We start from the raw sequence: 16,028 nt of genomic DNA on the forward strand, positions 1-16,028 counted from the left end.
TACTAAACTGAAGAATACAGAAAGGATACTCAGTAAATGCTAAAAAGATAATAATGAAAACTTGTGACTCTATCCAGAGTCTCGACACAGCTTGGCCCTGATGGTCTTGAAGGTCTCTTCCAACCCAGTGGTTCTGGGAATTCTGGGAATTTGGGAATTTTGGTAATTCTGGGAATTTGGGAATTTTGGAAATTCCCAAGGACCAGGGAGGTGGTGGAGTCCCCATGCCTGGGTGTGTTTAACAAAGCCTGGATGTGGCACAGGGGGCCAGGGTTGAGTTGAGCTGTTGGGGATGGGTTGGACTCGATGGTCTTGGAGGTCGCTTCCAACCTGGGAATTCTTTGGGAATTCTGGGAATTCTGATCCCCACCTTGTCCCCAGCCCAGGGCACTCAGTGCCACATCCAGGTGACACCTGCAGGGATGGGCACCCCAAACCTCCCTGGGCAGCCCCTGCCAAGGCCTGAGCCCCCTTTCCATGGGGAAATTCCTCCTGGTGTCCACCCTGAGCCTGCCCTGGCCCAGCCTGAGGCCATTTCCCCTTGTCCTGTCCCTGTTCCCTGGGAGCAGAGCCCGACCCCCCCTGGCTGTGCCCTCCTGGCAGGGACTTGTGCAGAGCCACAAGGGCCCCCTGAGCCTCCTTTGCTCCAGGCTGAGCCCCTGCCCAGCTCCCTCAGCCCCTGCTGGGGCTCCATTCCCTGCCCAGCTCCCTCAGCCCCTCCTGGGGCTCCATTCCCTGCCCAGCTCCCTCAGCCCCTCCTGGGGCTCCATTCCCTGCCCAGCTCCCTCAGCCCCTCCTGGGGCTCCATTCCCTGCCCAGCTCCATTCCCTGCCCAGCTCCTCCCTCACAGCTCATTGCCCCTGCACCAAACCACTCACAGCAACTCCTAACTCATTGGTTACATTCCTTCTGCCCCCTTTTGTGTTTCCTCCCTCCCTCAAAGAGCACAGCTGGGTTTTTCTCCCCTCCCAAGCCTTGTTTTCCCTGGAACCTTTGGCCAAGTATTGTTAAACTCCCCTAGTTATTAATATTTCATTCTCTGTTTACTCAGCTGCAGCAGAGCTCAGCTTTTCTGCAGCCTCTCCACCTGTTTATTTGTGGGTGCTGATGATTCCCTCACCCCAACCAAACACAATCCACCCCTGGGCACCCCAGAAGTGGCTCCCTGGGGCCTGCAGCAATTCCTGCATGGAGCTGGGTTCCAGCAGAGAACCCCCGTTGCCTAGAGCCCCTCAAACCAGGGGGCTTCATTGTTATTTTTGTTGTTTTGCTATTTTTGTTCTTTCAGTGGTGCCACAGCAGCCCAAAGGCCTCGTGTCCCTCACACAGACCCCAGTGGGTCCCTTTTTGTCCCTGGGATGTCCCTGGGATATCAATCCCCTGCTCCCAGGGCTCCTCTGTCCCAGAGCTGTCCTTGGGCCACCAGGCCCCATGTCCCCATCCTTTGCTTTTTAGGGCATTGGGTTTACATGTAATTAAAGCTGGCAGCACACAGCAGATGCCTCTGAGCTGCTGCCAGGACTGGCCCTGTCCCCACTGTCCCTGCCCCTGCAGGAGGTGTGACATGTCCCCACTGTCCCTGTCCAGCCCTGTCCCCATGTCCCTGTCCCTGCAGGTGCCCAGCCCTGTTCCCATGTCCCTGTCCCCATGTCCCTGTCCCCATGTCCCTGTCCCCATGTCCCTGCAGGAGCTGTCCAGCCCTGTCCCCATGTCCCAGTCCCTGCAGGTGCCCATGTCCCTGTCCCCATGTCCCTGTCCCCATGTCCCTGCAGGAGCTGTCCAGCCCTGTCCCCATGTCCCTGTCCCTGCAGGACCTGTCCAGCCCTGTCCCCATGTCCCTGCAGGAGGTGTGACATGTCCTCACTGTCCCAGTCCCTGCAGGAGCTGTGCAGCCCTGTCCCAGCCCTGTCCCCGTGTCCCTGTCCCTGCAGGAGCTGTGCAGCCCTGTCCCCACTGTCCCTGTAGGTGCCCAGCCCTGTCCCCATGTCCCTGCAGGAGCTGTGACATGTCCCCATGTCCCTGTCCCAGCCCTGTCCCCATGTCCCCATGTCCCCGCCCTGTCCCCACTGTCCCTGCAGGTGCCCAGCCCTGTCCCCATGTCCCTGCAGGAGGTGTGACATGTCCTCACTGTCCCAGTCCCTGCAGGAGCTGTGCAGCCCTGTCCCCATGTCCCTGCAGGAGCTGTGACATGTCCCCATGTCCCCATGTCCTCGCCCTGTCCCCACTGTCCCTGCAGCAGGTGCCCAGCCCACAGGGAAAAACACGAGTGGATTCCAATCTGATGGGACTGGAAACAAAAGGTGTTTGTGGTGAGGCTGAGCTGGGCCCTCCCCTAAATCCAGATTTAGGGCTATGGTGGGCTCCTGGCCAAGGCAGTGCCAGGTGGGAATGGAGAGGCAGTGATGGGAAAGGAAAGGAAATGCCAGGCTGGGAAGGAAAGGCAGGGATGGATCAGGAGGGAAAGGCAGTGATGGGTTGGGAAGGAAAGGCAGTGATGGGTTGGGAAGGAAAGGCAGGAATGGGCTGGGAAGGAAAGGCAGTGATGGGTTGGGAAGGGAAAGGCAGTGATGGATCAGGAGGGAAAGACAGGAATGGGTTGGGAAGGAAAGACAGTGATGGGTTGGGAAGGAAAGGCAATTCCAGGTTGGGAAGGAAAGGCAGGAATGGGTTGGGAAGGAAAGGCAGTGATGGGTTGGGAAGGAAAGGCAATTCCAGGTTGGGAAGGAAAGGCAGGAATGGGTTGGGAAGGAAAGGCAGTGATGGGTTGGGAAGGAAAGGCAGTGATGGATCGGGAAGGAAAGGCAGTGATGGGTTGGGAAGGAAAGGCAATTCCAGATTGGGAAGGAAAGGCAGGAATGGGTTGGGAAGGAAAGGCAGTGATGGGTTGGGAAGGAAAGGCAGGAATGGGTTGGGAAGGAAAGGCAGTGATGGATTGGGAAGGAAAGGCAATTCCAGGTTGGGAAGGAAAGGCAATTCCAGGTTGGGAAGGAAAGGCAATTCCAGGTTGGGAGGGAAAGGCAGTGATGGGTTGGGAAGGGAAAGGCAGTGATGGATCAGGAAGGAAAGGCAGTAATGGGTTGGGAAGGAAAGGCAATTCCAGGTTGGGAAGGAAAGGCAGTGATGGGTTGGGAAGGAAAGGCAGTGATGGGTTGGCTGGGAATTGCATCCCAGTGCTGCTCCTCCTCACCCTCTCCTACAGATGGGAACAGTTTTCCCCAGGCTCTGTGGGACACTGGGATTGATCTGCAGACTGACTGCAGCTTGGTTGGGTCTTTGTCTCTCAGTTTTTACCGTGCAGGTGAAGTGTGACAGAGTGGGGAAGCAGGGTGGCCTCAAGCTGCTCAAACCAGCAGCAGTGCAGGGGTTTTCCATCCAGCCCACCCCTCCAACAGCAGGGTGACAACAACACCATGGAGAGGGACATGGGCGTGAGGGCAAGGCCCCTGGGCTGGCCCATGGTGCTGTTTGGAGAATTTCATTTACAGTAAATGAGAAATCAGAGCCTGACCCAACACAGGAGGAGTGAGAGGTGCCACTGGTGGGGACAGGGAGGTGACAGGCAGGACACAGCCAGGCCTGGCTGCAGCTGCACCAAACCCCTCACAAGCACAGCCCCAGAAGGTTCTCCTGAGAAACATTCACACCAACAGAGCAGAGAAAAACCTGAAACATTGACACCAACACAGCAGAGAAAAACCTGAAACATTCACACCATCACAGCTGAGAAAAACCTGAAACATGGACTCCAACACAGCAGAGAAAAACCTGAAACATTGACACCAACACAGGAATGAAAAACCTGAAATATTTACACCAACACAGCAGAGAAAAACCTGAAACATTGACACCAACACAGGAATGAAAAACCTGAAACATTGACACCAACACAGCAGAGAAAAACCTGAAACATTGACACCAACACAACAGAGAAAAACCTGAAACATTGACACCAACACAACAATGAAAAACCTGAAACATTGACACCACACAGCAGAGAAAAAAACCTGAAACATCGACACCAACACAACAGAGAAAAACCTGAAACATTGACACCAACACAACAATGAAAGTCCTGATATTCTCTGCAGGCCCAGGGCTGCTCGCTGCCCCGAGCCCAGGGCTGGGGAGGGGGCTCAGGGGGACTCACAAAATGGGGGTGAGGTCTGGGGGGGTCAGGAGGGGGCTCAGGGGTGAGGAGGGGGCTCAGGGGTCCTCACACCATGGGGATGAGGTCTGGGGGGGTCAGGAGGAGGCTCAGGGGTACTCAGACGATGTGGGGGGCTCAGGAGGGGCTCAGGAGGGGCTGAGGGGGGCTCAGGTACCCACATGACAGGAGCCAGGTCTGGGGGGTCAGGGCTGGGGAGGGGACTCAGGAAGGGGTTCAGGGGTACTCACACGATGTGGGCCAGGTCCAGGGGCTCAGAGGGGGTTCAGGGGGGGCTCAGGGGGTTTTAGGGGGGCTCTCAGGTACTCACACGATGTGGAGCAGGTCCAGGGGCTCAGGGGGGGTTCAGGGGGGTTTAGGGGGGCTCTCAGGTACTCACGCGATGTGGAGCAGGTCCAGGGGCTCAGAGGGGGTTCAGGGGGGGCTCAGAGGGGACTCAGGGGGGCTCGGGGGGGCTCTCAGGTACTCACACGATGTGGGCCAGGTCCAGGGGCTCAGAGGGGGCTCAGAGGGGTCTCAGGGGGGCTCAGAGGGGGCTCAGAGGGGGCTCAGAGGGGTCTCAGGGGGGCTCAGGGGGCTCTCAGGTACTCACACGATGTGGAGCAGGTCCAGGGGCTCAGGGGGGGTTCAGGGGGGTTTAGGGGGGCTCTCAGGTACTCACACAATGTGGGCCAGGTCCAGGGGCCTCTCGGGCTGCTCGGGGAAGAGCGGGCGGGGCGGGTCCCGGCTGGGCACGCAGCCCAGAGAGCGGCTGATGGCGTGGGTGAGCTTCTTGGCTGGGGATTTCTGGGGAAACACGGGGAAATGGGGGTGCACAGGTGAGAGGGGAGAGCACAGGTGAGAAGGGATTGCTGGGGAAAAAACAGGGGAGAGGGGATTGCACAGGGGAGAGGGGATTGTACAGGGGAGAGGGGACAGCACAGGGGAGAGGGGATTACTGGGGGAAAAACAGGTGAGAGGGGATTGCACAGGTGAGATGGGATTGCACAGGTGAGATGGGGATGGCTGGGGGAGCAACACAGGTGAGCCTGGGATTGCACAGGTGAGCCTGGAGGTTTCTGGGGGAACAAGCACAGGTGAGCCCAGGGGAACAAGCACAGATGACCCTGGGGGTTCCTGCAGGAGAAAGCACAGGTGAGCCCTGGATTTCTGCTCAGATGAGCCTGGGATTGCTGGGGGAACAAGCACAAGTGAGGGGAGGGATTTCTGGGGAAACAACACAGGTAAACCCAGGGATTTCTGGGGAAACAACACAGGTAAACAACACAGGATTACACAGGTAAACCCAGGGATTTCTAGGGGAACAAGCACAGGTGAGCCCAGGATTACACAGGTAAACCCAGGGGTTTCCAGGGGAACAAGCACAGGTGAGCCCTGGGATCACACAGGTGAAACAGGGATGGCTGCACAGGTGAGATGGGGATTTCTGGGGGGACAAGCACAGGTGAGCCCAGGGGAACAAGCACAGGTGAGTACAGGAATGTTACCCCTGTGGATAGAGTGACAAAACTGTCCTTTGTCCCATTAAAAAGGAAAGAAGCCCACAAGTTTCTCTCCTCAATTAGGTGAAAAGACACCTCATAAGACCTGGGGACTTCACCTCAAACTTAAGGACAGCCAATTGTACAAAAGCCAAAAAGTCCCACCTGAGCAATTCACTAGAAAAAGAAGAGAACAAGGAAACCAATCCCTTTTGTGAGGTGTTTTACCAGGACCTCTTGCACCTGGCTCGGTTTTTCTCTGTAAAGAGTTTTGTTATTTTGCCTTTTATTAAAACCTTTTTATTTCCAACACCACCACAGAAGCCATCCTGCTGATTTTATGCCTTCTGAGGTAGCTGAGCTGTCTTGGGTGTGAAATAAATCTCCAAGAGTTTATGAAATAAATCTCCAAGAGCTTATGAGGCCTGGCTGGAGGAGACCCACATTTCACCTGAGCTGGAACCAGCACAGGTGAGCCCAGAATTTTGGGGGAAGAAGCACAGGTGAGTATAGGAATGTTCCCCCTGTTGAGGGAGTGACCAAACTGTCCTCTGTGCCCTCAAAAAGGAAATAAACACAGAAGTTTCTCTCCTCAATAAGTAAAAAGACACCTCATAGGACCTGAGGGACTTCACCTCAAACTTAAGGATGGCCAATGGGACAGAAGCCAAACTGCCTGAGCAATTCACTAGAAAAAGAAGAGAACAAAGAAATTGATGGCTTTTGTGAGGTGTTTTACCAGGAGCAAAAACCTCTTACACCTGGCTCAGTTTTTCTGTTTGTTATTTTGCCTTTTATTAAAACCTTTTTGTTTCCAACACTGCCACAGAAGCCATGCTGCTGATTTTATGCCTTCTGAGGTATAATATATTATATATATATATATAATATAATATATTTTATGCCTAGCTGAGCTATCTTGGGTGTGAAACAGATCTCCAGGAGCTTTTGAGACCTGGGTTGAGGAGACTCAGATTTCAGGATCTGGGGGTTCCTGGGGAAGCAGCACAGGGGAGCCCTGGGAGGAAGGGCAGGGCAGGCACTCACCCCTGGGACAGGCAGCAGAGGGCACAGGAACAGGAATGCCCAGCACCCCTGGGAAATCAGGGCCCTGGGGAACGACTTCTGGGAGGCTCTGGAGGCCTCTGACGGTGGAAATTGAAAGTTTTAACAAAATGATGGAAGATTAGGAGGCAAACCAATTACCTGGGGGCTCTCTCAGGAATTAATCCCAGCCCCATCCCATGAAGGGATTTTCACATCACTCTCTGAACACTGAATGGAGGGGGCGTTTTGAGGGCAGGAGCAGCCACTTGCCAAATTCCTGTCCTCTACAGGCACAGCCAAGGTGGGGCAGCGCTGGCACAGGCAGGAGTGACTTGGGCTCCTTTCACAAGTGGTGCTAAATGATTATTGTTGCTGCTAGAAATGGAGGGATGGGGCTATTTTCAAGCTAAGACCAAATTTATTTCCTTAATAAATATAAATATTAATCTCAGAGGCTGTGAGATTTTAGAGGAGCAAGCATTTGGCTACAGTTTCTTCATTAAAGGCAATTTGTAATCAACAGAGAGCTGCCACAGGATTTATTTTGCCTTTTTAGCCCATCACTTTCACTGACTTGTGCTGCACCATGGATACTTTTATCTAATGGGCTTTTAGCTCTCAGGCTTTTATTGTAACTTCTGAACTCTCAGTTTATTCTACACAACCACACCCTCACATTATAAACCCTTCACTATTTTACCCAACACAGTTTCTCACTTATTTAAGGCATATTCTTACTTACAACCATAGAAACACACATGTATGATTTTTCTGCTAAATGTCTGTGTATTGTATTTTTACATTGTATTTTTACATTTACATTTTACATTAATCTAAGTGTCTTCTAAGGCTACAGATTAAACTGTTTAGAGTCTGTAGAATTTTTTTTTTTTAATTTTTTGATTCTCACACTAAATGGCCTCACAGGACTGGTGGTCCTTGGCAAGGCTGGTGACAAGTGTTGCCACGCCCACAGGAATGACCAAAAAAGGGGTTTAAATCCCATATTGGCTCACAAAATTAATTCTAAAGGTGCTGCTGCATTCACCCAGCTCCCAGCAGTGGCATGGAACCCTGGTGATGGCCTTTTCCAACCCTAATAACTCCATAATTCCTTGGTTATGGGAGCTCAGACATCAGCTGGCAGCTCCTCCTGCTGCTCTCCCTCACTGGCAACCCCAGGAAAGGGCAAGCCCTGGCTCATTACAGCTCTGGAATTAATTACAATCATTAATTATTAATTGTAATAATTAATTCGTTACAATTATTAGTTACTGCTGCTGTACAACACTCCAGAGTGGGACCAAGCTCCCAAGGGACATTCAAGTGAAAATTCAGATTACCAGAGGTTCAAATAGGAGTTACAGCAAACACCATCAGTGCCTGGCAATTACTGATAATTGATAATTAACACCAGTTACTACCATGAAGTCAATTCCTGCTGGTGTCCAGCCTGCCCTGGAGGCCCTCATTCCTTCCAGGTCCTGGAATTTTTATTTCTCAGCCCACAGCTCCATCCTGGGGAGCAGCAGAATGGTGTGAGGGCCCTGGAGAGCCTCTGGATCCCAGGGAATGGGCACTTGGTCATCCCAATATCATCAAATCCTGAAATGGTTTGTGTGGAAGGGACCCTAAAGCTCATCTCATTCCAGCCCCTCTGCTTTAATGCCTTTGAAATCCTTTGCAAATCACAATTTGATTTTATATCACTGGCTGACCCCAGAGAGAATTTAAATTATGCAGAGATGTGATTACTCCAAACTCAAACCCCTCATTTTCCTAAACCAATTCCTCACCTGCTGAAAATGCCCACATTTATTTCTCTCTGAATTTGTTCACTTGAGGAACTCATCAGGACCTGCAGGGACAGGAGCCAGGGAATGGCTCCCAGTGCCACAGGGCAGGGCTGGATGGGATTTTGGGAATGAGGAATTGTGCCCTGGCCCAGGGTGCCCAGCCTGGATCCCTGGCAGTGCCCAAGGCCAGGCTGGACACTGGCACACCCTGGCACACTGGGAGCTGTCCCTGCCATGGCAGGGCTGGCACTGGGGGGGCTCTGAGCTCCCTTCCCACCCAACCCAGTTGGGATCCTGGCATCCCAAGGTGCTGCTGCCTGCCATGGCTCTGGCCTGGGCTTCTGATTCTCAGCACACAAATCCTGGGGGGTGCAGATCTGGGGGGTGAAAGGGAAAAACTGAGCTCTGGGCAGAGCCTGGAGCCACTGCCAGGGCCTGAAGGGGCTCCAGGAGAGCTGCAGAGGGACTGGGGACAAGGCCTGCAGGGACAGGAGCCAGGGAATGGCTCCCAGTGCCACAGGGCAGGGCTGGATGGGACCTTGGGAATGAGGAATTGTGCCCTGGCAGGGTGGGCAGGCCCTGGCACAGGGTGCCCAGCCTGGATCCCTGGCAGTGCCCAAGGCTGGGCTGGGAGCAGCTGGGACATGGGAGGTGTCCCTGCCATGGTGCCAGGAGGAAGCCCCTACCCAGGAGCAATGCCCTGGCCCCCAGGAGCAGGTTCCCTGCCAGGAGGAAGCCCCTACCCATGAGGAGTGCTCCTTCATCTGGTGCTGGTTGCTGTGGGGGCCGCTGGCGTGGCCCCTCCAGAAGCAGTTCTGGCACAGCTGGTAGTTGTGGCACTGCTGGCAGCGGTACCTGAAGCCCATCATGCTCTCACAGTGGCAGTACGAGCACTCCACGGGGTGGAAGACTGGGGGGAGAACAAAGAAAACAAAACTTTTCAGTGAATTTTTGGTAAACCTGGAACATCCCATCTCACTGGAGATCCAGACCCCCCCAGTTCCTTCAGCACTCAGTGTTTTGGGCAGGGTTTTGAGGGCAGAGCTGGGAGTTTTGGCTCCATCAACCCTCAGATGAAGCTGATGGCGACACAGCAGCTCCAGCTCACAGGTTCTCACTAAATTCCTTCCTCAGACACCTCCCTCCCTGGGCAGAGCTCCCCAGGCAAGTCCTGAGCACAGGCTGGGGTCTGTCCACAGTGCCAGGGTGTGCCAGTGTCCAGCCTGGCCTTGGGCACTGCCAGGGATCCAGGCTGGGCACCCTGTGCCAGGGCACAACAATTCCCAATTCCCAAGATCCCATCCAGCCCTGCCCTCTGGCACTGGGAGCCATTCCCTGGCTCCTGTCCCTCCAGGCCTTGTCCCCAGTCCCTCTGCAGCTCTCCTGGAGCCCCTTCAGGCCCTGCCAGGGGCTCTGAGCTCTCCCTGGCTCCTTCTCCAGGCTGGACATTCCCAGCTCTCCCAGCCTGGCTCCATGAGAAGCCCTCCCCCCCCTTGCCAGAGCTGTCCCTTCCCCTCCCTGCTCCATGGAGGCAGCACAGATGGATGCTGATAAAAAGGTACAGAAGCAGCACAGAACCCAAACCTTGATGTCCTGATCAGGGGAAGGAACAATAACCCAAACCCTGAAATCCTGATGAGAGCAAGGAGTAAAAATAACCCAAACCCTGAAATCCTGATGAGGGGAAGGAGGAACAATAACCCAAACCCTGAAATCCTGATGAAGGAAAGGAATAATAACCCAAACCCTGATTTCCTGATGAGAGGAATAAAAATAACCCAAACCCTGATTTCCTGATGAGGGGAAGGAATAATAACCCAAACCCTGAAATCCTGATGAGAGAAAGGAATACCAATAACCCAAAATACAAAACCCTGATTTCCTGATGAGGGGGAGGAATAATAACCCAAACCCTGATTTCCTGATGAGAGGAATAAAAATACCCCAAACTCTGATTTCCTGATGAGGGGGAAAAATACCAATATTCCAAAATACAAAACCCTGATTTCCTGATGAGGGGAAGGAATAAAAATAACCCAAACCCTGATTTCCTGATGAGGGGAAGAAATAATAATCCAAACCCTGATTTCCTGATGAGAGGAATAAAAATAACCCAAACTCTGATTTCCTGATGAAGGGAAGGAATAATAACCCAAAATACAAAACCCTGATTTCCTGATGAGGGGAAGGAATAAAAATAACCCAAACCCTGATTTCCTGATGAGGGGAATAAAAATAACCCAAACCCTGATTTCCTGATGAAGGGAAGGAATAATAACCCAAACCCTGATTTCCTGATGAGGGGAAGGAGTAACAATAACCCAGGGGTTTTTTGTCTTTTCTTGCTTTGGCTTTTTGGTTGTTTGGTTGTTTTGGTTTTTTTTTGTTTGTGGTTTTTATTTTCTGTTGTTGTTGTTGTTGTTGTTTTCTTGGGTTTTGTTTGTTTAGGATTTTGTTTGTGGGCTTTTTTTCTTGTGGTATTATTTCTGTTTGTTTTCATTTTTCTGCAATGGCCAAAAATGGGATTTGGATGGGAAAGACCCCATCCAAAGGGGATGCAGCCCTGCTGGTCCCCTCCTGCTCCTGGCTGCTGCCAGGGAATGCCAGGATCAAACCAGGATCCCCTTTGCCCTGGAGTTCACCCAACATTGTAACCAGATCCACCTCCTCACCTCCTGGTCAGGACTTGAGTCCAGGAAATTGCCACCATCAGAATTAATTAAAAACCCCAGCATCCCTGAGGCTGGAAAAGCTCTCCCAGCCCATTGAGTCCCAGCTGTGCCCGATGCCCACCTTGTGCCCTGAGTGCCACATCCAGGTGACACCTGCAGGGATGGGCACCCCAAACCTCCCTGGGCAGCCCCTGCCAAGGCCTGAGCCCCCTTTCCATGCAGAAATTCCTCCTGGTGTCCACCCTGAGCCTGCCCTGGCCCAGCCTGAGGCCATTTCCCCTTGTCCTGTCCCTGTTCCCTGGGAGCAGAGCCCGACCCCCCCTGGCTGTGCCCTCCTGGCAGGGACTTGTGCAGAGCCACAAGGGCCCCCTGAGCCTCCTTTGCTCCTCTCCCAGCTCCCCCAGCCCCAGGAACATTCAGACAATGTCATTTTTCCCCCACTGACTAAAATCCACGGGGTTTGCACTGGTGCTGCTCTCACACCCGGCCAGTCCCCATCCCACAGCCCCAGGAATGGGGCCCAGGCAGCTCTGGGATGCTCTGGACCAGCTCTGCTGGAGGCACTGCTGGTCCCATGAGCCAGGACAGAGCAGTGCCCCGCTCCCAGCAGGGAGATTTTGCATTTACCATTTTCAACATGGGCCAGTCTGTGCATGAGGGGCAGCCACACAAGGCACTGGGGAGGAGGGTCAGCCATCAGCGTGTCCAGGAACATGTTCAGCATCACCTTCTTCTGCAGGGAGAGCACAGGGAGCACTGCAGGGCAGAGCAAGGAGCATTTCCCACTGCAGCCCTCCTGCAGCCCCACAACTTCTCTGTCACCACCTCGGGTATTTGCTGAAAAATCCCTTGGCCAGGGTTCTTCCCCTGAGAAGATGGAGCCTCAGCCTCCCCATGTTTGGCTTTTCTTGAATGTGGCCTGGAGATCGTTTATCCAAACATGGGAATTGTTTTTAATTCATGGCCAATCACAGCCAGCTGTGTCAGACTCGCTGAGTCTGGGTTTTTATTGTCATTCTTGTCCAGCCTTCTGAGGTATCCTTTCTTTAGTATGGTTTTAGTATATAATTTAATATAATTTAATATAATTTAATATAATTTCATATAATATAATAATTTTAATAAAAATTTAATGTTTTAGATATTAATATTTTAATATTTTAGTACTTCATTTAATATGCATTTATTATTTATTTAATATTACATCTAATATTTCAGTATTTATTTTATATTTCATTTAATACTTTAATATTTTACTATTTTTAATATTTCAACATTTCTATAATTAATATAATATAATATAATATAATATAATATAATATAATATATTTAATAAATAATTTAATAATTTTAATATATTAATACTTTTATATTTCATTTACTATTTAGTTATTTCTTATTTAATATTTAATTTAATACTTTAACGTTTTTAATATATTAATAATGTAATAATTTTATAATATAATATAATATCATATAATATTTTTATATATTAATATTTTTATATTTCATTTAATATTTATTTATTTCTTATTTAATATTTCAATATTTATTTAATATTTAATGTAATGCTTAAATATTTTTAATATTTTGATAATTTTTATAATTAATGAAATATATGATGTGACATGATATGATATATGATATGATATGATATGATATGATTGATATATTAACTCAGCCTTCTGAGAACTTGGAGTCAAAATCTCATCCCTCACCTCACAGCAACACTGCTCCAATTGTGCCTGCCAGGAATACTCCTGTGCTGCCATAGCCATGGAATCAGGGAATGGTTGGGGTGGGAAGGGACCTAAAAAATCCCCCCCAGTGCCAGCCCTGCCATGGCAGGGACACCTCCAGTGCCCCTGGGTTCCTGGCAGTGCCCAAGGCCAGGCTTGGACACTGGCACACCCTGGCACACTGGAAGGTGTCCCTGCCATGGCAGGGGTGTCCCTGGGTGGGACTGAAGCTCCCTCCCAGCCCAAACCAGTCTGGGATTCTGAGAACATTTTTAATGAGAGGAATTTGCACTTTTTAAGTCCCAATGTCCAGCCTGGCCTTGGGCACTGCCAGGGATCCAGGGTGGGCCCCAGCTGTGCCAGGGCCTGCCCACCCTGCCAGGGAACAATTCCTAATTCCCAATATCAGATGTAAATCTGGAGCCTCATTGATTCTGAAATCAAAGGCTGCTTCCTACTGTGCCATATTCCAAACATGCTAATTGCTAATTAACTTATATTTAGTCACCATAAATTTTACATCAAATGCTGCAGAAATGTTTCTGCTGGAGCATCATCATGCCCAGCGTCTAAACATTTAATTTTAGGCCTAAGATCAATCAAGTTCATGCTTACAGTTGATTTTAGGATTAGTTATATTATTTATATTACCTCAAATGAGAAACAAATCATTGGAACAATTGAACTACAACTGCAACGGATTTAAAAATAAACTGGTGCACAAAGGTGTTTTTTTTGAACAGATCCTGGAAGTGACTTGTTAAACTAATTGTCCAAACACAGTGAAAAAGCTTTGAAAGACCAAGGGGAAATAGTGAAAATGGCATGGTTTGTGTTTTGGGAAAGGAATGAGACATTCCTGGTGTTCTGATGGGGAACAGGGGAGGCCCTGCAAGGAGGGGAATCAACTGAAATGACAGAAAATCCTTCAGTTGCTTATTGTGGACTGTTTCAAAGTGCTTGGGTTGTGCAGGGAACCGCAGTGACCCCAGCCCTGATGCCTTGGGAATCCCAAATCCTGAATCCCAAATCTCTCATCCCAAATCCTGAATCCCACATCCCATATCCTGAATCCCAGAGCCCAGATCCCAAATCCCTGATTGAAAATCCTGAATCCCAAATCCCTGATCCCCAATCCCAGATCCCAGATCCCCAATCCCAGACCCCAGATCCCTGATCCTGGCTGGTCCCAGACCCCTGATCCCTTATTGAAAATCCTAAATCACAAATACAGAATCCCAGATCCCCAATCCCCGATCCCAGACACCAAATCCCAGACCCCAGATCCCAAATCCCAGACCCCCGATCCCGAATTCCTGATCCCAAATCCTAGACGCCCAATCCCAAATCCCCAATCCTGAATCCTTGACCCCAAATCTCAAACCCCAGATCCCCAGTCCCAGACCCCCAAATCCCAGCCCTCAAATCCCCATCCCAAATCCCAGACCCTCAATCCCTGATCCCAAATCCCAGACCTCCAATGCCAGACCCCAAATCCCCAATCCCCCAGTCCCTGAACCCTGAACCCAGACCCCAAATCCCCAAATCCCACACCCCAAATCTCCAATCTCTGGTCCCCAAATCTCCAATCCCAGACCCCAGTCCCAGACTCCCAATCCCCAAATACCCAATCCCTGACCCCAATGCCCCAAATGCCCAATCCCAAATCCTCAAATCCTAGACCCCCAATCCCCAATCCCAGACTCCAAATCCCACACCCCAAATCCCAGACCCCCAATCCCAAATCCCCAATCCCAGACCCTAAATCTCCAATCCCTGACCCCAAATCCCCAACCCTGAAACCCAAATCCCAAACCCTGAAACCCAAATTCCCAATCCCAGACCCCAAATCCCAAACCCCAAATCCCCAATCTCAGACCCCAAATTCCCAATCCCCGATCCCAAATCCCCAACCCCAGACCCCAAATCCCCAATCCCAGACCCCAAACCCCAAATCCCAAACCCCAAATCCCCGATCTCAGACCCCAAATCCCAGACCCCAAATCCCAAACCCCAGACCCCAAACCCCCAAATCCCAGACCCCAAATCCCCAAACCCCAAATACCCGATCCCAGACCCCCAATCCCAGACCCCAAACCCCAAATCCCCAAACCCCAAATCCCACACCCCAAACCCCAAATCCCCAATCCCACACCCCAAATCCCCAATCCCAGACCCCAAATCCCAAACCCCAGACCCCAAACCCCAAATCCCCAAATTCCCAATCCCAGACCCCAAATCCCCAAATCCCCAATCCCACACCCCAAATCCCAAATCCCCAAACCCCAAATTCCCAATCCCAGACCCCAAATCCCCAAACCCCAGTCCCACATGCCGTCCCTGACCTGCTGTGGGAAGCAGGTGCGCAGCGAGTGCTCGGTGTAGCCGAAGGAGGGCCCCTCGAACACAGCCGTGGGCAGCTTCAGCACCTCCCGCAGGAACTGCTCAAACTTGGGGAACACCAGCAGCCCGTTGGAATCTGAGATCTGAGAGAAAATATCTGTAAGGAAATACAATAAACCCCCATCAATATGGGGTCACTGCGGGAACGGCTCCCACGTGCACCCCGAGGGCTTTCCCTGAGCTGGGCTTGGAGCAGGGCAGGAATGACCCAGGTCAGGGATCCCAAGCCCTGCTTCCTCCATCCCATGGATCCCATCCATCCCATCCCATCCCATCCCATCCCATCCCATCCCATCCCATCCCATGCCATCCCATCCCACAGATCCCATCCCATCCCATGGATCCCATCCATCCCATCCCATCCCATCCCATCCCATCCCATCCCATCCCATCATCCCATGCCATGCCATGCCATCCCATGGATTCCATCTCATCCCATCCCATGGACCCCATCTCATCCCATCCCATTATCCCATAGCATGGATCCTATCCCATTATCCCATCCCATACCATGGATCCCATCCCATCCCATCCCATTATCTCATAGCATGGATCCCATCCCACCCCATCCCATGGATTCCATCCCATCCCATCCCATCTCATCTCATGGATCCCATCCCATCCCAACCCATTATCCCAACTCATTATCCCATCCCATCCCATCCCATGGATCCCATCCCATCCCATGGATCCCATCCCATCCCACCAGTGCAGGGGAAGCTCCT

General features: G+C 51.4%; 1 protein-coding gene across 7 annotated transcripts in view; it reads right to left on the reverse strand.

Annotated features, from left to right (window-relative positions):
• DTNB (dystrobrevin beta) overlaps positions 1-16,028 on the reverse strand; it is a 156,937-nt gene that overhangs the window by 107,732 nt on the left and 33,177 nt on the right. For all 7 annotated transcript variants that reach the window (XM_071417192.1, XM_071417193.1, XM_071417188.1 and 4 more), the window contains 4 exons: positions 15,246-15,400; positions 11,789-11,894; positions 9,233-9,399; positions 4,827-4,951 (listed from right to left, as the gene is read on the reverse strand). In XM_071417192.1, coding sequence (XP_071273293.1) covers positions 4,827-4,951; positions 9,233-9,399; positions 11,789-11,894; positions 15,246-15,400 — 553 coding nt within the window. The remainder of the gene's footprint in view (positions 1-4,826; positions 4,952-9,232; positions 9,400-11,788; positions 11,895-15,245; positions 15,401-16,028) is intronic.

Source organism: Agelaius tricolor, unplaced genomic scaffold (genome assembly GCF_023055355.1).
Source record: "Agelaius tricolor isolate 1412-34295 unplaced genomic scaffold, bAgeTri1.0.p SCAF_68, whole genome shotgun sequence".
Lineage (NCBI taxonomy): Eukaryota > Metazoa > Chordata > Aves > Passeriformes > Icteridae > Agelaius > Agelaius tricolor.